The sequence below is a fragment of the Mauremys mutica genome, chromosome 6 (genome assembly GCF_020497125.1).
Source record: "Mauremys mutica isolate MM-2020 ecotype Southern chromosome 6, ASM2049712v1, whole genome shotgun sequence".
In the NCBI taxonomy this organism is placed as follows: Eukaryota; Metazoa; Chordata; order Testudines; family Geoemydidae; genus Mauremys; species Mauremys mutica.
In genome coordinates, this window is record NC_059077.1 from 42,625,443 (window position 1) to 42,646,616 (window position 21,174).

The following is a 21,174-nucleotide window of genomic DNA, read 5'->3' on the forward strand; positions in this document are numbered from 1 at the left end:
CCAACTTTTTGGAAATGTTTGTGATACATGGGGAAGGGCTTGGTGTGTTAAGAAGTTTAGATTATCCACACAGGCTCTATTGTTCTTTAAACTCTAGCCCTTTTGGAAGCACTAACCATGAAGAAGCTATTTTGCTGTCATGTTGATGATTGTTTATTCTCTTACACAGAGAGAACATTAAGTAAACATTTTATGATCCAAAGATACCACAGAACTTTTATCTTTAGTTTTATTAGGAGTTTTCCTGTAGCATCTTATAGGAAGAAAAAAACTTTTAGCTAGAAGTAATTTATTAGTCTGCTTTTTGTAAAATTAAAAATGCATATACATTGATATGTATGTAAAACAGATTAATCACAAACTAATGCTGTTTTTACATGAAACACCATTTTATACTGTTTAAATAGTGGTACTGTATATAATATCAAACTTACTATAATTGCAAAATGTCAGTTATTAAACTCAGACACTAGAGGTTTTTAATTTAAAACTAACTTTTTCCATTGTAAAGCACTTTGTGTCTCTGCATTTCCTTATAGATTTTATTTCAGAAAGGATAGGTTTGCAATGGACTCAATCAATTGCAAATTAGTTATACAGGGCAAATGTAAAGTTTATCATAAGAAAATATTTCAAGACGTGCAGTAGGGGCCAAAAGGTGAAGTCAGTGGGAGTCTTGATATTGAATTCAGTGGAACTAGGAATTGGCCTTGAACTGATAGTTGAAGCCGGAAAAAAGTGCAGGCTTTGTTATACAGCCAGTTTTTATTTAATTCTCATTAAATATACAATGATGTTGTATCTTTTTTAACAACTATTTTTTCTGAGGTTGGTATTTTGATACCTATTTTCCCTCCCTTTGTAAAAACTCCCTTAATAAAAATGTACCGTAGCTGCAGAAATAAAGAGTTCCATATTCATTTCAGGCAGAAGAAAATATATTGTGAAGTGTTATAAAGCCTATATTTCAAGGAATGACAGACTAAACATTTATACATCACATCTTTGTCTATTGTTTAGGTTGTAATTATTGCTATATATGTTTTTAAAAAAATAAAATCTATACACTCTGCTTAGGATTCTGAAAGCATCTCTGTTAAAGAAAGCAGCAAAGAGTCCTCTGGCACCTTATAGACTAACAGATGTATTGGAGCATGAGCTTTTGTGGGTGAATACCCACTTTGTAAAGTTAGAATAATTCTTGTAGGTTAAGTCTCCTGCTCATTCATTTGTGGGGACATTTTCCAGAGCACAAATAGAAGTTAAGTGCCCAACTCCTACTGACTTTCAATGGGAGTTGAGAACCTAATGGCCATCTGAGTTTTGAAAATATCCCCCTCTATTTCATCTGTTTAAAAAAAGCTTTTTAGTGTTCGTTTTTCTCCATCATGTTGTGCTCTAGCCTTTGCTTAGTTAATGTGTACCGATACTATCTTTGTCCTTCCTTGCCTCCCATATTCTTTTCTTCCCCTTTGTTTAATTAGTTCCCTCTTTTCTTTAGGGATTTTGCTTGCAATTTTGTGCTGCTCATCTCAGCGGTCCAACAGCCAGGACAGTGTGGGCTACGGTAGAATTAAGCCAAGGTTGTGTTTACCCAATTCTGGGCCACCACCATAACTCTGAGAACCTGATAGTGCTCCTTAAGTTTCAGATGCCTGTCTCCAGCTTTCTATGAATGGACGTGCAGCCCACAATTCCTGCAGTGCTCACTGTCCCCTTGTATCACTGACATGCTTGTTCTTCCCCTTCCGTGTCCCCTATTCCCAGGCTTGTGTCAGGATCTTTGTAGGCGAGCGTAAAGTTACTTTCTGCAAAGCCTGGGCAGGGGGAAATTCTTCTCTGGCCAGATCTGAGGTTTTAACAGCTGCTTTACACTTCCACAGCATAAAAGAGCTGTAGCAGAGGACAGAATCCCTCACCATGTCTTGTATATCTTTATTGAGAGGCACCAAGCACACTCAGCAATAGTGCTGTTAAAATAATAAGCAAATGAGACAAGGAAAAAGGAGTTCAGTTTCTCAAATTATAAGTAGAAGACACTGTAATATTCAAAAGCTCACATGGTGTCAAACAGGGGCGGCTCCAGGCCCCAGCACGCCAAGCGCGTGCTTGGGGCCGTGGGGGGCACTCTGCCAGTCGCCGGGAGGGCGGCAGGCAGGCTGCCTTCGGCGGCATGCCTGTGGAGGGTCCGCTGGTCCCGCGGCTTCGGTGGAGCCGCAGGACCAGCGGACTGTCCGCAGTCATGCCTGCGGGAGGTCCACCGGAGCCGCGGGACCGGCGACCGGCAGAGCGCCCCCCACGGCATGCCACCGTGCTTGGGGCGACGAAATGTCTAGAGCCGCCTCTGGTGTCAAATCTCTCAGATCTGCAAATGTTGGTTGATCCCACTGTCCTTTAATATTTTTCTTTTTTTAGTTTTAATTCCTCAGTAAGTTTCCAAAGAAAATTCTTTAATCTTGCTTTTGTCTCACAGATAAATGGTTATGTTGAGTGAGGTCATCTGAGTGGTTAAAGATTTCAGCGACAGGATAAATTGTATTACTACATAAGGGCATGTATTTATGTCCTTTCAGGATCTTGGAAAAGTTCAGATTAAGATTCGTGTTCTTATAGAAATGAAAAATGCAATACTTAGCACTCCTGAAGTTTTCACAGTGTTAGTCTGGCACTGACATTAGACAAAACTTGTGTCCATTTAATTAACATATGTTTTCTTCTGCTTGACATGGCAGGAAAAATCTCATGTTACTGTAAAGATTGTCAGTGCATAACCCAAAAGCTAAACTACCCAAGGAAATTCAAGTAAAATGGCAGTCCAAAGTTAATTCAGTTTGTTGCCTTAATGGAAGTGCTAGCTTTGGCTCTGTACAGAATTGTGATGTATGTGTACAATAAATGCCTATAACGTTCAAATGACAGGGCCATGTGAAACTTTTCAAGTGCTAAAATGATCTTTACATTCTTTAAGAGGTCTGGTAGAATCCAGGATTTTGGTTTGGGCCTGTTTCTTGGGCTATAGAAAGTTACATGTCGGAGAGTATGGCTACACTTGCAAATTTGCAGCGCTGCAGCAGGGTGTGAAAAAACACCCTCTGCAGCGCTGCAAATTGCGGCGCTACAAAGCGCCAGTGTAGTCAAAGCCCCAGCGCTGGGAGCGCGGCTCCCAGCGCTGTCCGTTATTCCCCACAGGCAGGTGGAGTATGGACAGCGCTGGGAGAGCTTTCTCCCAGCGCTGGCGCTTTGACTACACTTAGCGCTTCAAAGCGCTGCCGCGGCAGCGCTTTGAAGCGCTAATGTAGCCATAGCCTAAACCACCAAGAGCTTCTATGAGACTGTAACACACACTCACTCACTCTCTCTCTCTCTCCCCGGTAGATTTCAGCAATTCCCCATACCATGTCATTCAGTGAAGGAGGATGAAGCCCTGGTTTTCTCAGATAGTGATTACTAGTAGCAACTTATAATTGTGGATGCATTGCTTGTATTTGGTCCTTTAGAAGATGCTTGCATGTGTGTGCATCAACAGGGAGCCTACACTTTCCACAGTTTACTGATTCATGTGGTTGCAAAGAAAGCAATTATTTCCAGAAATACTGTCTTTTTTCCCCCTTTCTGCAGTAATTAAAAAAAAATCACATACAGATCTAACATAAAATGGGGAACAACTCTGGTGCTCTGAGTGCTGTGAATTCACTGCTTAATGGGGTGGTGTCACACACACACACAGAGCTAAGAGTTAAATTTCAGAAGACAATTAAGAAGTTCAGAGTCAACAAAGCACAGAGTCAATATTAGCACATACGCATGCACATCTCTGAACATTTTCAGAAGTGACTTCAACTTCTGCACCTACAGAATTGTGCACACACTCACACATGCACAAACTATATTTACGTGGGTCATTGGAGGGAACTATTCATTTGGATTGCCATCTGGCAGACAGTAGCATCATTCTAGAAAGTATGGTGAATGGGTGAGTGGGAGCCTGACCCCCACTGCCTGAGGCCGAAGCCCAAAGGCTTGGGCCCTGAGTGTGGGGGGAGGACTCAGGTAACAGGCCCACCACTTAGGGCTGAAGCCCTTGGAATTCCCACCTCCTCCCCCGCCAAGAGCGGTGGGGCTCTGGCTTTGACCCCCTGCCTGGGACGGCGAGGCTCGAGTGGGCTCAAACTTCAGTCCCACCTCCTGGAGTCATATTGTAATTTTTGTTGTCAGAAGTAGGTCAGGGTGCAATGAAGTTTGAGAACCCCTGAAGTAAACTATTGGACAGTCAGAGAAGCTTAGTCTAAAGAAGGTGGAGGTTCTTCTTTTTCCTTTATGCCACTTTTCCTGGTGAGGGTCATAGCAGCAGCAGGTTCCAGCTCCTCCTGGGGTATCCCCCAGTGTTCCCAGGCCAGCTGGGAGATATACTCCCTCCAGCATGTCCTGAGTCAGCCTTGGGGCCTCCCAGTAGGACGTGCTTAGTGAGTTCCAAAGGAAGCCTCCCGGGGGCATGCTTACCAAGTGCCCAAACCACCTCAGATGGCTCCTCTCAATCCAGAGGAATAGCGGCTCTACTCCGAGGCTCTCTCAAATAGCAGAACTCCTCACCTTGTTTCAGAGAGTAAGCCCAGCCACTCTGCAGAGAAACCTCATTTCCACTGCTTGTACCCGTGATCTCATCCTTTTGGTCATTACCCAAAGTTCATGACCAAAGAAGGTTCAGAGTAAAAAACTGATCTTCTGAACCTTGCATGGAATACAGACCCCAGCCCCAGGAAGCTAAGGAGCAACAGGAGAAGTCATTGTGAGTGACTCATTTAGTCTTGTTTGTAATAAAATTTGTTCTACTTCTCAAGTGAGTGAGTGTGTCTGTATATTTATTACAGTCTCTTTACTGTACAGAGTGAAACACATTAGAAATGGGGTTGGAGAGCACTTTAAACACTGAATTATTTCATCTTTCTTGTGTTAGTACCTTATCTCTCTCACTTAATAAGCCCCTAGGTCCATTACTTTGCCTTTTTCTAGCAGAGTTGACAGATCTTCCACCCCAGCTTGTCCCCTTCCTTGCCACCCACCCACACATGTAAATTTTTGCATGCTTTTTTTTGCTGATTATTACATTGCTTCAAAAATACTTAATTTTCCAGCCCAATCTCAGGAAAGAGCTATTTACTTCAAAAGGAGATCTCTGAACTGAGACATAAAAAGAGCAAAATTATCTGCTTCTACAAGTTCCTTGCATAATAACAACGTCTCCTGACAAACAAAGGACAATTGTGACAAATACTAAATGCACAACATTTCAGACACAATTATAATGATCAAAAAGATTCAAATAGGATATGCTCCATATCAAAGTCCAAGAAATACTTCAGAAAGGTCTAATTCTTATTACAGTTGTATATGAATTAGACAGCATCTGTTTATGCATGTATAATATTCTGATTCTTAGCAGGATTAACTCCACTACAGTATACATTAAATTGTGCAGTGAGACATAAATTAGTAGTGGGTAGCCTCTTACTTGCTAAAACTTACATGAGCAAACCCATTGATTTCTGAGTAGCTACTCACATCAGTAAATTTACTCTTGGTGTGTTTGTGTTTCTCTGCTTTCAGTACATCTGTGTCTCCATCTTTTTTTCACCTTTTTGCTTGTTAATCCTTTTACAGTACACTTGATAGTTACTGTGTTTATACAAATCTCATTTTGTCCAAAGTTTTTTATTAGCCAGTTACTGTCTTGGGTATATAAGAGCATGAAATGAGCTCAACTTTATAGTGTAATGCATGGAATCAGGTGCCGAATAAAATCCAAAGACCCTACTAGTGCATGTAATTTCTGTTATGAAACTTACAGATTTCATAACCATAGAATTTTTGTCATATTTTTAACCTTTTTTGCAGTTACAGTTCTTTCTGTTTTGGAATGAGCTAGGAGTTTTGGGGTTTTATTAGTGATGTCTTTAATGGTATAACAAAACTTTGCAATAGGCCAATCAGGTGCCAGACTAAAATTCTATTTCCATAATTAGATAAGAAAGTATTGCTTTGTGTATCAAGTGCCCATGTACAGTTCTCCAAAACATTATATAAAACTGTGTTTCTTATTTTGGATATTGCCAAATATAATGCAACTACTTTTGTTTTCTGGTTTCGTGCCTGATTCTTCAAGTTGCTGAGTATCTCTGGCAAACACCCATAAATCCGACTGAAGTCACTTCAGCATCATGCAAGATCAGGCACCTGTTTTTGTAGTCAAGGTGAATAAAATAATAAAGTGCATAATGGGGTGAGGATAACTTACGCAAACTTCAGAAACAGTTTTTAATTTGGCTCTCTGCAAAGGAACATATTTACTGCAATGCACATGCTCTGTCATGGAAAAATAGCTTCCAACAGTACATGGTGTGTTTGAATCAGAACTAAAAAATATAAATAGCCCCCCAAAACAATCTTGCTTTATTTACTTTTATTTTTGCTATCTTTTGTGTCATGTAAATGAGCATACAATCAGTGATTTTAATGCTGTCACAAAATTATGTGAAATGGGTATCAGATGATTAAATACTAACTACTGTTTGCTGTATCAGATTAGTATCAAGCTAATACATCGAGCCCCTCTACATGTTATAATACACAAGTATAGTAATCCAGCGTGTCATGATTTAGCGTGGCGGATCTAACTTGATCTGTCTTTTGCCATCTTGTGGTGTTTTAATAAAACCAGGAAGCTATTTCTATTGCACAAGAGAGTTTGATGGACAGCCTAGTGCCCATGTTCATTCCTGTAATGCAGGAGAGCTGAATTTGATTATTAGTCTCATTCTCTTACTGTTGAACATGAACCAAAAAGGCTCCCATCATCTGCTTGCAGATTGAGTGTAAGGCTCTCACCTTGTTGTTCATAGGTATTGCTGATCATAGGTAGAATATGAACATCCACTGTTCTAATCCCTTACATATAAATAATAAAAGTGAAGTTTTGGGAGAAAAGGAGGCCATGAGTCTTGCCACCTGTTTGTAGCCTGTCATTTTTTCCTGCAAGTGCTTGTGTAGCTCTTTCTAACAATGCATTCATGACTGCAGTCTCCACTGCTATCTTTGAATGTCCATTTATTGTTATTGTTTATTTTATTAACCAAAAGAGCTTACAGAGTAAAATTTTTAAAAGCATCTAAGCAACTTAGGCTTAAAGTGCCATTTTGAAAGGTGGCTTAGTAATTTTAGAGCCTAAGTCCTTCTTGACTTGCCAAGATAGGAATGTAAAAGTGGAGGAACAACAAATCTTGTTCCTAAATTCAGAAAAAACATTTGTAACGTATTATCTTATCACTTTGAGGACAAACTCTTTGTCTCTGAATGTTACCTACATCCCAAACTGCCTAAACCATTAATGAAAAATTGACCACCCCCAGTTGAAAGATGCAACAGAGAGATGAAGGTTAGGAGAGGGAGGACAATAAACAAGTGGTCAAGGTGACCAGCTAACATATCTTGCTAGTACAATTCTTGATAACACAACTGTGTTTCTTTTTTAGTCTTCATATTAAGTATCCACTGTGTAAAACAATTCCTCATGAACTCTTGGTGTTCTCTTAGCTTCACTTCATTTCCTCTTGTCAGATATATCTGGTGATAGCAGAACCTCCAGACCTTTTCCCATCCCCGCTTATAACTCTGCATTATTCTTGTTGCATTCTCCTGTACCTTTTTCATTTCTATAATATCCGGTCTGCAGTGTGGTGCCTCCAACTGTGCACAGTTTTCGATGTATGATCTCCTATTTTGGGTTGTCTTCTGGGACACTTCTTGCTCAAAATATGGTATATTAGGCGACTGGAGGAGATAGTGAAGTGATTTGGGTTGTGGTGATGTCAGTCTGTGAATTATATACAGTTCTATGTCTAAAAGTATGCAGTTCTGTCTGTCCTTCTCGCCCAGAGGATGCAATGTGTGTGGCTTTCTCAGTGACCAGCAAAGATACTGAATTGAATAAATGTTCATTCGGACATATTGAAAAGAAGAACAAGGTATTGCTGGTTGATGGAAGGAAGCAACTTCATGGCAGGTGTTGGTCTCTGCCCACCCTTTGCCAATAAAATTCACAAAGTAGGGCGTGCTCTTATATCCCAAGTTGTTCTGAATACCACAGGTGGCATTTATCTTGACTGTGACTGTTTTTCTTGGATGAGCACTCAGCCTCTCTCATCTAGGTCTTTGACACCTGCAGATTGAAATACTCCTGTTTGCGCTACATGAGGCTGCATTTGAACATATACAAGCTATACTGGCTGCAGAATATAGTGGATGATATGGGTCTAACTGTAGGGATCATGTTACATCTGTGCACCATAGATTGCATTAGCTTCCTATTTGCTGGTGGGTATAGTTCAAGTGTTGATTATGGCTTTGTAAAATATGTGTTTTGAGTTCCTGCTATCTGAGAGACTGCCCCTCTTTCTCCTGGTTGTTCATTACTGCAGAGGAGAACAGCTGATGTGTTTGAACAAACAGTTTCTAGATTTGGTGCAGGGCAGGAAAAATTCACTCAAATTTGTTTTCCCTATTGATTCAAGGGGCTTCACATCTGTTAGTCAAATAGAGACCTATATGAACTATAGTGTCTGTACATGATTGCATGAGGCAAAAGCAAACTAAATTTCATTTGTTTGTCCATTTTAAATTGGAAGCTAATGACCAAATTTTCATAATTGCAGTAATAAACCTTCCAATTTGTTCATGCAGACTGGACAGCTGTGTATGCCAATAGGGAATTAGGATGCAGTTACCTGTGTGTTGTGTGCAAAAATGTGTCTGTCTTTATGTAATTTCTTTGAGGTTTGTTTTTTATTTAATGTTGTAAAGTATTTGAATACATAGCTGCTTTATCTACAATATTTTATATGCTTTTAGATATTTAATTACTTCCTTTTATATCTGATGATCAAGTGAAGGGTTCATAGCTGATGGGGTGTAGGCTCCCTGCGCATTACTGCTGACACCTCAACAGTCTGATCCAGAGCCCACTGAAGTCCATATAAAGACTTCCATGGACTTCAGTGGGTTTTGGATCAAGCCATAAATCCTGAGCTGCATTATTCCTACTGTTCCAGATTTAAGCATTAGTCAGAAGAAAATGGATCTGCCAAACATTCCAGAAGTAAAAACATAGGAATGGCCATACTGGGTCTTCTGACAATGGCCAATGCCAGGTGTCCCAGAGAGAATGAACAGGATAGGAAATCATCAAATGATCCATCCCCTGTTGCCCATTCCCAGCTTCTGGCAAAAGTATGGTGGATGTGGTGACTAGGCGGGGTGATTTGTAGAGGTAAACGGCCACCTTTACCCCCTAAACTGTTTTTCTATTTAATTTTTGTCAAGCTAGTATTAATTCCATAATATTTAAGATGTTCTGTCCTCCTTCCCCACCCACCACTTCTGATATTGTAGTGCAAAAAACAGACTCTGGTGGATTCACGGTAGTCTGCAGAGCCTGTGATTGGAAAAGTATTACCTCTGATTTTGCACCATTGGGGAGCAACTCTTTCATTCAATAATGCCATATGAGTAGGTGTTTCAAACACTGAGAAGACAGTAAAATGATTTAAATGAGAACAGCAGCTGTGATGTGCAAAACCCTGGATCTATTTTAATGGAAGCAACAGGAGAATGATCCTGTTACCACTTCTATGAGAACCTGTGAAGCTGCTGAATACAATCGAGATTTCTTGGGAAATTACAATGGTGTGATAACTCTAATGCCCACTAATGGAAATACAGTAACTCCTCACTTAAAGGTGTCTGGGTTAACATTGTTTCATTGTTACGTTGCTGATCAATTAGAGAAATGCTCATTTAAAGTTGTGCAACGCTCCCTTATAATGTCGTTCGGCAGCCACCTGCTTTGTCCACTGCTTGCGGAAAGAGCAGCCCGTTGCAGCTAGCTGGTGGGGGCTTGGAACCAGGGTGGACCGGCAGCCCCCCTATCAGTTCCCTGTGTGGCAGCAGCCCACCAGCCTATCAATTGCCGGCAGTTCAGCTGTCCCTCCCCCCACTGCCGTGTGCTGCTCCTGCCCTCTGCCTTGGAGCTGCTCCCCGGAGCCTCCTGCTTGCTGTGGAGGGGGGCTGTCAGGGTGTCCCCCTCCCCCCTGCTCCTGCGCCCCACTTACCACATCTTCCATAGAGCGAGGGAACACATGACAGGGCTCAGGATGGAGGGAGCTTCCTGGCAGCAGCTGCCCTCTCAGCTTGCTGATATACCAGTACTTAAAAAGCAATGTACTTAGAGTGCGGTCAGCATACTTAAAGGAGCAATGTGCATCTCTCTCTCACACACACACAGTGTGTGTGTCTGTCTCTGTCTGCCATGCTGTCTCCCCTCTCTCCATTTGTGCTGCCTTGTAGAGTGTGAGGCTACATTAACAACAATGAGTTAACCTTTGAGGGCTCAGCCAATTGCTAGTTCCTCATTTAGCAGTAAGGCATTCCCTGGGAAATATCCCACCCTCTGACTTCACCACCTCAACCAAGCTTCACAATCATCATCGCTATGTACCAGTATTAAATTGTTTGTTTAAAATGCACACTCTGTGTGTGTGTGTGTGTGTGTAATATATAATTATAGTGTCTTTTGTCTGGTGAAAAAAATTTCCTAGCCCGCCCCCCCTTCCCCTTATGGGGAAATTGGATTAGCTTAACATTGTTTCGATTAAAGTCACATTTTTCAGGAACATAACTACAACGTTACGCGAAGAGTTGCTGTACTAGTAAATACTCCCACTCCCTTCTGGTCTCATACCTAAGTGTTTTTTGGTTTGCCGGTCTCTGACTTTTGTCTTAATGGATCTCCTCTGTGGTTTTTCTGAACTACTTATTATCTCCTGATCAGAAAGAGCATGAAGGTTATGTAAATCACTTTTCAATGACAACTTTTTCTTTTGGAAAAAATCCCAGTGACTCTGTAAACTGTGTGGTTTTATTTAAAGGTCCCTTTCAAGTATTAAATAAGAGACTGCTCTGAGATTTAGCAACTCATTCATCCCTCTCAGCAAAAATATTGGTACAATTTTTTTTTTTAAATGTGAATCATTGATAATGGCTTGGATCAGATTCTCAGCATAATATAAAGAAGTTATAATTACAAGGTGAATTTATCTTTTCTAGACTTGGTAATTGTCAGGCGATGTCCGACCTTTTGAAAGCCTGTCTTTCCATTAACTCAGGTAAACTTGCTGTTAAAAACACGGAAGAAGAGAGATCACTGTTAAAACAAAATTGTAACTTTAAGTAGTTTTGATTTTTGTTTTCACACTTATTAGCCCATGTCAACTAAAGATAAAGGACTTGAATGAGTTTTGCCCTGAATGGTAGGTGATAAGATTCCTTTATACCCTTGCACAAGGACTGAGCATAGTCTGGTCCCTTGTGCTCCCTGAGCATGTGAATTCCGTGAGACCCAAGTTTTATCTCACTCTCTATTGGCTAAGGATCTGAATCTGTGTTGGGGGACTGTACAGTGCATCCTAGCCGAAGGTGGTGGAGGTCCACACACCCTGGACCCTGCGATCTCTCACTAGGGCTCCTTGTCTTCCTCAAAGCAGGGCTGACCCTAAATAGCTCTATAGTAATGCTTTGTTGATCTGTTTGTGCATTCAAGGAGAGCTGTGCCATGCAGACCTCTTATCTCTCCTTTCTATCATTAGTTCACTGTAAGTGGTTTATATTGTACTGGGGAAAGATTTTGATCCCCCGTTTGGATCTTGTTATGAATTACTTGGAAATAGGTGAAGATATTGAAAAAAGAGTAAACGGGGGAGGGAGGGTCATATAATCAGAAAATTTCAATGAGCTGATGTAATTTTCTCTATTAATCCAGGAGTCTTAATATGTAGAGATGACCAGTAGTTACTAAGAGAATCCCCGAGAATGGTGCACGTGGCAGGCTATCCTGAGGGAGGGAAGGGGAGGAGAGAGCGAGAGAGAGAGAGAGATGGAGGGAAAAGAGAAGATGATAATAGCATCTCCAGCACTTGCTGGAATTCATTGAATGCACTTTATATAACTGGCCTCTAGAACAATTGCACCTGTCTAGTATGTGTCTTAGATGTGTTTCTAGTTTTTATTGGAAAGAGTGACAGTCAGTTTGGAATCCCTTCTCATCCTGGATTTCAGTGATTTTTCATAATATACACTCTTCAGCTTTTTAAACTATGACAAGACCTATCTGAGGTTATGCTAGAACAGAAACAGATCTAAAATAATTTCTTTATTCTCTCTTCCATCAGCTGGTTTGTGATTAAGCTTACAGTCTTTTATTATTATATTTTTCCCTGTCCTATAGTTGTTTGCAGTCATATTGTATGAGAATATTCTATTACTACAAACAGAAATGTAACTGTGGAAAATGATAATGATTTGCCCCTTTTCTCTGAATAAATCCAGTGCACTTTCCAAAGGTTGGTGTTACCATCCCCACTTCATAGATAAAGAAATGGAGGTGTAAGCTTAGTCGGCTTCTGCTTTCCACACTGGACACCAGTTGTATCTAGCTCATTACAAATACAGAAGTTTGTTGTTCAAACACAGTGGCCTGCAGAGAAATTGCTCATCCAACAGCCATTTTGGATTAACTCCTTGGACAGGGCTCCCTTTCCAAACTAAGTATTAAATTAACATTATTTCCTCCTACTCCAAAACTATTCTCAAAACTCCCAGATTTATTCCTTACACACTGGAATATGAGCCCACACTGCATAGGAATACAGTGTGCCTCAAGCAATGTGTTTTTGGACCCTCTAACTTATGTGGTTGGGATTTCACAAAATGCCATGTTAGAGAAAACTGTAGTCTTTGATCTCTTGCCATTAAAAAAAACCTCTCCTCTCAGCATGGTTCATTCTCATCATCTTAATCACAGACTGAAGGATAATATTTTAGGTTAGTTTTCCTTTTCTTTCATACATGTACTGGCTATTTATATCTTAGCTCTTTAAGATTCTACCAATTACTTGAGCTAGCCTTATGTTTGGGGGGGAGAAAAGGGGCGTGGGGAATAATGAGTCATGTACATTCACTACGTGTCTTGTAAGTGTCCTGTATACACACTGGTATGTGAGAGACTGTATCCATAGTACATTTTTTTAAAATGAAAACTTTCACTTTTATCTGCTGGCTAATCTTTTTATGACTGAAGATTAGAGAACAAAGTTCAAATTAATATTCTCTATAATTATTTTTATCACACTTCAATGAATCTCTGTTTACAACTTTATATATCGGACTGGGTGACAAGGAATTTGAACTTTTGGTTCAAAAGAGTTGAAGTTCAGATTCTCTCTCTTTTCTGTCCTGTAAATCCACTCAGAATGGGCATTGACTATTCTGAATTTTTTTATATAAATTATTGTCACAGCATATTTGTCTGAGATGTTTTGTTTGCCAATTGAAAGTCTAAAGATTGAATCAGTTTGAAACAAGTCATAAAGAATATAAACAATAAATGAGGAGAGATTTGAAATTTCCAGCCTAGATAATAAATACCATGTGTAGTGCTTTTCTTCACCATTTTCTGGTTCAATTTGTGCCTGACATACTTTTTCTTACACTCCAATTTCACGGTGAAAAGGTCCACAGAAGGGAAATGAAGACTTTTTTACAGGCACGATGAGACAGAGAGAAAAAGAGGTGACACAAACTAGAATTATTGAGCCTGGAAAGAAGCATTAGAGAGGACTTGACTGAGGTATTTAAAGATATAAAAGGTAGTCCCTTTATAACTGGATCAGATCCCTCCTCTCTGTACATCCACTAAATAATATCAGAAGAACCAAGAGGTCACTCAGTTATTTTAAATGGTCAGTAATTTAGAATAATTAAAGGAAATTATACTTTATGGAGCATATATGATGTGTGTGGAATTTCTGGAGATCAGAAGCAATACTACCATGAAAAGATACTAAGAGTTGGATAAGTCTGATCAATAACTATAACTGTACATGCTAAAAGAACACAAATCACACATCATGTATATGCTGATCACTATGGGTGTCAGGAAGGAATCACTCTCCCTATTCTCCATCTCAATAAAGCACTGCACACTTGGTTAGATGTACTGGGTTACCCAAAGTGCTGTAAATGTACAGAAGTACATAGAAAGATAAGTTCTCTGTCTGGAAGAGCAACCAATCTAACCTGAACAAGGCTATGGGACAGTGCAAGGGATTTGAAATGGGGCTTCGAAGGAGAAAGGGGATGGAGCGTGACACCAAGTGGGATATAGGAACGTTTTTTTCCAAGCATAGGGGATGGCATGAAAGATGATGCAAAATCAAGTGAAAGAAGGTTACAGAGTGAGCAAGTAGGAGAGACGGTAAGAAGGTAAAGTAAGGAGATTTTGGAGTATTTTCACTGTCCTTTGAAGCATTAGATATTAGTCATTTCTAGAAGCAGGATGCTTGACTGGATATACCCAAGTGCTTCTTCTGTCTGGCAAATCCTAAGTTCTTATAATGACAAATATTAATTATTAGTTGATAATCCTGGTTTTTAATGTAAAATTGTACAAATATAATTAAAATATAATCTAGGGGTCAGTTACATATGTATTCATCTATAGTAACTCCAGTGTCTTTAATGGACGTACTTTAGATTTATATTGCTTTAAATGAAAATCAAGCCTTGAATGAATACCTGATTTGTTTCTTAGATTACACCGATATAGTTTATCTGTGTGGATAGCCATTGCCAATGTTCATGTGTTGATTTACTCCATCCTTCTCTTACCCTTAACTTTTAAAGTTATTTTTGTTAGCAATGCTACCACATGCTTTGTGTGAGTTTTGGCTCTGATCTCTTTGGAGAAACTACTTGTACAGGAAATGGGACTGTCTTTTGAGATTTATTTTAAAATTATGATGCTGTATATGTAATTTTTAAAGATACAGTAAAACCAAAATATTAATATTGAGATATTCAGTATTCTTATCTTCTGTGCAAGGATTTACATTGCAATTTCCCCACATGTTAAGACCAATATACCCAAAAGTCTTTTAGCAAATTCACTTGTGCACATACAAATGTAGATAAACTATTTATTTGGTTCGTCCAAAATTGACTGGTTGGCTCACATGTATTTTATAGGATTGTTTAATAGCAAGTTGAATTATGATGTTCCAATCAATTACACTTATAAGCTTTTGTAAAAAGAAACACCTGTTCTGGTCATCATTCAGGCTTTTGTTTACATAATTTACTCAATTGTGCTTTTTTTGGACTTCTTAACTCGTGTGTGTATTTTGAAATGGTAAAGTAAAATATGAATCATGTTAGTAATTCAACACCTAAATTTTAAAGTGACTAGCATTTTTGGATGCCTGGATTTTTTTATGTACAAGTTGACACTTCTTAAAGGGGCCTAATTTTCAGAAGTGCTGAGCACCTGCCCTCTGAAAATCAGGCTCCTTTAAGATCCAGATTAGGCACCCAAAATCATTAGTTACTTTTGAAACTTTAGGCCCAACTATGTGCATTTAATACAGAGACTATGCACAGTAGTAGAAAAAAGATCTAGGGTAAAATTTTCAAAAGTGCATAAGTGGTTTAGAAATCTGTGTCCCATTTACAGAACTGACATAGGCACTTGGGAACCTAAATCCCACTGAGCTCCTTAAGTTCCTACGTCCATTTTGAAAATAGGATTTAGGCTCCTAAGTCAGTTCGACTAGGGATAAAATTTTCAAAAGTGCCTATCTTTCCTATATAGATAAGCTATTTAAATGCTTTCTTTGGTTACCCATCAAATATCTACACCAAATATGTTATGACATATGATACCAATATATTTGATGTAGCATTAAATATTAAAACAGTGAATGAAACTTCATTTGAATGAAACTTCACTTGTTTCTTATAACAGTGAACATGCTATAGTATCATAAATGAGAGGAAATAGTGCTGCTGGAGAATGCTCAGTTGGTGAGCTGTAGAAAAAGAGAGGCTCCTATTTGCAGTTAAGATAATTGATGGTAGAGGGAGCATTTTGTATGGAAAAGGTGAGCTGTAGTATTTCACTCTCTCGAGACTGAATTATTGTAATTCCTACGACCTAGATTTTGCAGGCAAAGCCCATCACACTTTAGTCCATCTTGAATACAAACAGTCCTCCACCACTTGAACATGACTCACAATGATGATACAAGAGTAGATAGCGAAGCTTGGCAAAATTTCATTTTTTAATGTTTCTTCTTAAGTGTGATTCTTTTTATTTTTACCAATTTTTAGATTTTCACTGTTGTGGTAAATTGAGAGGTCAGGCAATAATTGTTTCATGCCAGTAGATGTTGAGATTCAAAATGTTACAGCTTTATAACAGTCAAAACTCAAATGTCAAAATATGCAAAGTAAATAGCCTGACCTCAAACTCTGTGTTTTCAAGCTGCATTTTTCTTACTTTGCCTGTCTAAATTTCTGTTATTATTGATGGAAATATTTTTGTCTGTTTGTTTGTGTGGTGAAATCAACATTTGCCAATAAAAAGCTAATCCAAAACTGTGCACCAGTTCCTGGCTCCTTGTTTACTTCTTATTCAATTCAATTCAAGGTCTTAGTCCTAATCTTTAAGATTGGGCTTAGGCTACCTGATTGTTGAACTCACTGACCACGCTGCAACCAGAAATGCCTCTGTTGAAAGACTTGGGAGCTGGAGGCAGGGCATTTTCAATGCTGGTCCAATCCTAGTCTATGGAATACTGTATCAGAAGACATCAGAATAAGGTCCAATTGGACTATTTTCAAACCTCAGTGCAAAACTTTTTTGAGCAGAAGCTCACCTGCAATAACAGAAGTTGAAGAATTATGTTGGAGGGGGCAGAGAATATAGTGGAGTGGGAGAGAAGGAGAAAGAAAGACTAATACAGGGAGAAAGATCCAAGTGTAAGGGGACAAACTATAGGATGGCAAGGGTAGCGACTATATCAGATAATATTTATGCTTATCTTAATATTGCATCTGGTGCTTAGATACTGTAGTGCTTAGCGTCTGATAAATACACCACAGACAGATCTGTCACATAACGAATGCTGTTCTTGTATGAATACAGTTCTCTCTGTAGCTGCTACTGAAGAGAGTTGACCTGTACTATTTGTGAAACAACATACTGATTGAGCAACAGACAATAAAGTTCTTGGCACAAGATAAGAGTCTTACAGTAGGTAGATTATGACTGACAATTCTCTGTGTGTATAAATTATTCAAAATATTTCAAACAAGTTGTATACAAGTTCATACTTTGTAGATGTGTTCCCTAAAAGAGCCAAAAAGTTGCACTATTTGAAAGCTCATTTGGACTTGAGTAGCAAAACAAAATTACTAATAAAATCCTGACCTAAACTAAAATATTTTTGTGTTCTTTAGAAATACACTTATCATAACTTGCAGTGGAAAATAATATATCATTTAATCAGGGGTGAAAGTAACTTAAAGGACTTACCAATACGCAGGGCTAGGGTCCTGAGCAGGGGACGGGGCCTCAATTGGAAGGGGGTGAGGCCTCAACCGGAAGAGGCGGGGACTTTAAATCCCCAGGCCCTTTAAATCGAGATTTAAAGGGCCAGGGCTCTGGCTGCGGTATCTGGGAGCCACGGGGCCTTTAAACCACTGCCGGAGCCCCAGGGCTCCCAGCTGAATCTGCTACCCTGGGACTCTGGTGGCAATTTAAAGGGCCAGAGCTCCGGCCACTGCCAGGAGCCCCGGGCTCTTTAAATCACCACCAGAGCCCCAGGACTCCTGGCTGCTGCCGTGACCCTGGGGCTCCATCAGCGGGGCTCTGGCACTGATTTAAAGGGCCCGGGGCACCGGCTGCTGCTGCTGCCCAGAGCCCAGGGCCCTTTTAAATTGCCGGCCTGGGGAAGCTGCCCCCTGCTGGTACGGTCAGCTGTGTACCAGCTCTTGCCGGTATGCCATACCGTACCGTACCAGCTTACTTTCACCTCTGCATTTAATGGAACTTTGTGTTTGAGCAAATATTTTATTTTACAAAAGGTATATGTGCTCCTAATTGATTTTGTACCTATATCTATATACAGTAACTTATGTTGTAGTTATGTTCCTGAAAAATGCGACTTTAAGCGAAACTATGTTAAGCGAATCCAATTTCCCCATAAGAATTAATGTAAATAGGGGGGCTTAGGTTCCAGGGAAACTTTTTTTTGCCAGACAAAAGGCATTATATACATTTTAAACAATTTTAAACAAGCAGTTTAATACAGGTATTAAACAGGCTGGCAGCCCCCCCATCAGCTCCTCTATTCTCCCGCTCCCCCTGCACCTCCCACCCGCCCGCGGACCCCGCGGATCAGCGCCTTCCCCCTGTTCCCCCCACCTCCTGCCCATGGAAATCAGCTGTCTTGTGGCGTTCAGAAGGCTGGGGGGAGAAGCAAGGATGTGGTGCGCAGCCTCCCGACTCCCTCTCCTGCCCATGGCAGTCAGCTGGTTTGCGGCGTTCAGGAGGAAGGAGAGGGAGGGGGAGCCTGTGTGCTGCGTCCTCACTCCTCCCCACTCCCCACAGCCTCCTGAACACTGAAAACCAGCTGATTTTCATGGACAGGAGGCAGGGGGAGTTGGGGGAAGATGCTGAATCGCGGGGTCCGCCGGCGGGTGGGAGGCGCTGGGGTGCAGGGGGTAGGGGAGCTAATGGGGGGCTGCCAGCCATGGACAAAGCAGGCGGCCAAACAGCGTTCTAGCAGAGCATTGCACTACTTTAAACAAGCATGTTCTGTAATGGAACATAAGATCAAACAACGTTAAGTGAGAAGATGTTAAGTTCGGAGTTACTGTATCAGTAGATCTATTGATAGATATAAAATCAATTAAGAGTGCATATGTCATTTTTTAAAGAAAATGTATTTTATATTGCTTCGTGATTTGCGGGATTTGTTCTCTGCTTAATCTCCAGTATTACTCTCATCATTCAGTCTGCCATAACAGTTATACCAACTGTAACTCACATCCCGCTGATTCTGTTTTGAGCTGTAGATGCAGAAACCAATCACACGAGTCCCTGTGGCTCCCTAATTTTATAGTTTCCAACGCAAAGGTTATAATAAAACTACCTCTGGAAAGATGCCACAGCATCAAACTGGGTTATCTTGACATCTCTTTGTGTCATTGTTTCTGATCTTATCACAAGAATTCCCTTGTAACGGTAGATGGTGGAAAACAAACACAGGCTGATACATAGCATCAAGCTTTTAAAATTTGGGTTCTCAGATGCAAAAATGCACATGAACAGGCCATTGCATATGCAAATACTGTATTTGCATTCAAACTGATATTTGCACGTGCAGCTACCTGTGTGTACATATAAATATGTTGTTTGCACAAATAATTTACGTGGGCATGCACAGCTTTTGTGGGTATAGTTGAAGATCTGAGAATTGAAATGTTAGACAATTATGTTAGAACAGGTATATAAATAAATATCATGAACGTTAGAAATGGTAATCTTAACTCTGAACCCTTTTTTTTTTTTAGTTTCTGTTCTATATTGTAGCCACTTGTACTCATATGGAATAAGTGTCTTGCAGAATAGGTGTTTGTATTCCAATATTGCATTATATTGGTTTGTTTCCTAACAAAATTCTTTAAAAAATCTTTAACTACGAAATATATCTAAATCTATCTTATTGTTCCATTAAGGTCCTGGTATTGACAACAGGACATCTTCACCACAGAATAATTCTTTTCCATGGGACGATTCAATCTTTAATATATCCATACATGCTGCAATTCGACATGGAAAGTGGAAACTACTAACTGGGTATCCAGGTAATGAAATGATTATTTTTTCCCTAGAGGTTTACCTCCACGGCCAGTTCATGCCATTTCATACGTAATAAACTTTGCATTTCCATAATTTACTCTCTTTCTCAACTTTCATGATTTACTATGTAATGTAAAAACCTGGAGGGCAGAGCCTCGTCTAAAAGTAGGCAAATATTTACAATATATTCCTTGAAGTCATGGTTTTTGAATCTGTGTTTATGTGCTTACATTGCAGTGGGAAAACCAGATTCCTGGAGGCAACTCCAGTTTAATTTCTTTGAAATTAAACAAGTCTCATTAAACACCGAATTCCAAGTATGAGGCTACTCTTTCCCTGTGTGTTTTGAGATCTAATCTCTTATCTGCTCCTATTTCGTAGGCTGCAGCCACTGGTTCCCACCACCACCTTTGTTCAGTGAATCAAAGATTCTATCATCTGACCCACCAACAAAAAGACTTTGGCTTTTTGATGTTGTTAAAGATGCTGAGGAGAGAAACGACTTGTCTGAAAAATATCCTGGCGTTGTGAAAAAACTGCTCTCTCGGCTGCAGTACTACTATAAACACTCTGTGCCTGTGTTCTACCCTGACGAAGACCCCCGTTGTGACCCAGCAGCAACTGGAGCCTGGGGGCCTTGGATGTAGAATACTACATTTGCAGCCTGAAAAATACAACTGTGGTGGAAATTGCGGACTGAGGGTCCTAGTCACATATTTTGACCTCATTTCTTTTACCCTTTTAACTGTGATTTCATCCCTTGGGTTATTCAATTCTGCTGCTTCTTAGGCAGTATTGAGGATCTAATTTCACCCCCTGATTGTACTAGAAACACTGTTAAAATCATAAATCTGTCCTTTTGATGTTCTTTGTCAGTGATATGTCTCTAAAATGGAGGGTTAAAGCTGCTAGCCAGCTGGGAAATATTACTTCACTTGGAAAGTTCTAATGAGTCACAGAGGCAAGGCTATCCAGTTCTTTCATATTTAAAGTCACATGTTTGATTTCATGCTTTCCAGTGGCCAAATCTTATAGGAGGCTAACACACAGGTTTAAAAAAAAATAGGAGAAAGAAGCCAGTTTCTGAGTTCAGCTGTCATTACATTTTCTCAGCTTTGCCATACAAATCTGTCCAGTAATGAGCAACAAAGAGTCCTGTGGCACCTTAAAGACGAACAGATGTATTGGAGCATAAGCTTTCGTGGGCGAATACCCACTTTGTCACACGTATTCACCCACGAAAGCTTATGCTCCAATACATCTGTTCGTCTTTAAGGTGCCACAGGACTCTTTGTTGCTTTTTACAGATCCAGACTAACACTGCTACCCCTCTGATACCTGTCCAGTAATGGATGGATTCAGAAATC

At 40.0% G+C, this 21,174-nt stretch overlaps 1 protein-coding gene across 1 annotated transcript in view; it reads left to right on the forward strand.

Annotated features, from left to right (window-relative positions):
• Positions 1–20,670, forward strand: part of ARSB (arylsulfatase B) — a 94,094-nt gene extending 73,424 nt beyond the window's left edge. The window contains exons 7-8 of the mRNA XM_045021811.1: positions 19,684–19,812; positions 20,189–20,670. Coding sequence (XP_044877746.1) covers positions 19,684–19,812; positions 20,189–20,454 — 395 coding nt within the window. The 3' untranslated portion in view covers positions 20,455–20,670. The remainder of the gene's footprint in view (positions 1–19,683; positions 19,813–20,188) is intronic.
• Positions 20,671–21,174: the final 504 nt, after the last annotated feature.